This window comes from Myotis brandtii, unplaced genomic scaffold (genome assembly GCF_000412655.1).
Source record: "Myotis brandtii unplaced genomic scaffold, ASM41265v1 scaffold97, whole genome shotgun sequence".
Taxonomy (NCBI): domain Eukaryota; kingdom Metazoa; phylum Chordata; class Mammalia; order Chiroptera; family Vespertilionidae; genus Myotis; species Myotis brandtii.
Genome location: NW_005372020.1, coordinates 813898 through 814950, shown reverse-complemented (window position 1 = coordinate 814950; position 1053 = coordinate 813898). Strand labels below are relative to the sequence as shown.

General features: G+C 60.3%; 1 protein-coding gene across 1 annotated transcript in view; it reads right to left on the bottom strand.

Annotated features, from left to right (window-relative positions):
- Positions 1-1053, bottom strand: part of NCOR2 (nuclear receptor corepressor 2) — a 172730-nt gene that overhangs the window by 113924 nt on the left and 57753 nt on the right. The window contains 1 exon segment of the mRNA XM_014533346.1: positions 7-179. Coding sequence (XP_014388832.1) covers positions 7-179 — 173 coding nt within the window.

The following is a 1053-nucleotide window of genomic DNA, read 5'->3' as shown; positions in this document are numbered from 1 at the left end:
GCTCACCTCTGCATGCGCTCCTGCAGCTCGCGCTGCTTGCGGATCTCCGGGAACTGCTTCTCGTAGTACTCGCGCACCTTGCTCTCCTTGGCCCGCCGCCGCGGGTTGTTCTCGATGCGCTCCACCTTCTTCTCCCAGGCCTCCATGAGCTGGTCATAGCGCTGGCAGAACTTCTGCTCCTGGGCACCGCGGGGGCAGGGGGCACTGCTGAGGGCGCCCCTGCACCCGACCGCAGCCTCCCACTGCCGCCCACTCTGCACGGACGCAGGGTCACACCGATGCACATGCACAGACACACACACACATATGCACACATGTAGTCGCACAGATGCATGCACACACATGCATTCACAGTCACACACGCACGCACGGTCACACTGATGCACGTGCACAAACACACACACACATATGCACACTTGTAGTCGCACAGATGCATGCACACACATGCATTCAGTCACACACGCAGGCACGGCCTCACACTGATGCATGCACACAGCTGCACGTGCACACACACACACACACACTGATGCATGTGCACGCAAACACACATGCATGGCCTCACAGGCGCACACACACACATGCATGGCCTCACAGGCACACACACACATGCATTCAGTCATGCACACACATGCACAGTCTCACACTGATGCATGCACACACAGCTGCACATACACATACACATGCACGGCCTCACAGGCATACACACAGAGACACACATGCACATGTGCACAGACATACAGATGCACACACACAGGCACGGACACACAGTCACACAGACATACGCACGCAGGCACAGTCACGTGAGACCTGGGCAGACCCGGCCCCTGAAGAAAACCACAGGTTTCCCCAGGGCCCGTGGTTCCTGGTCGGCTCCCCCTCACCCGCCCCGGGGCCCGGCTGCCCTGCCTGGCCTCCCTCTCGAAAGGCCTCGTCCCCTAGGGGAGCCACCAGCCGCGTGTGGCTGTTCCGTCCACGTCACATACATTTCAGTGACAGTCAAAACTCAGTCCCTGGCCCCCCAGCCACATGCCCAGCGCTCGGCAGCCTCCGTGG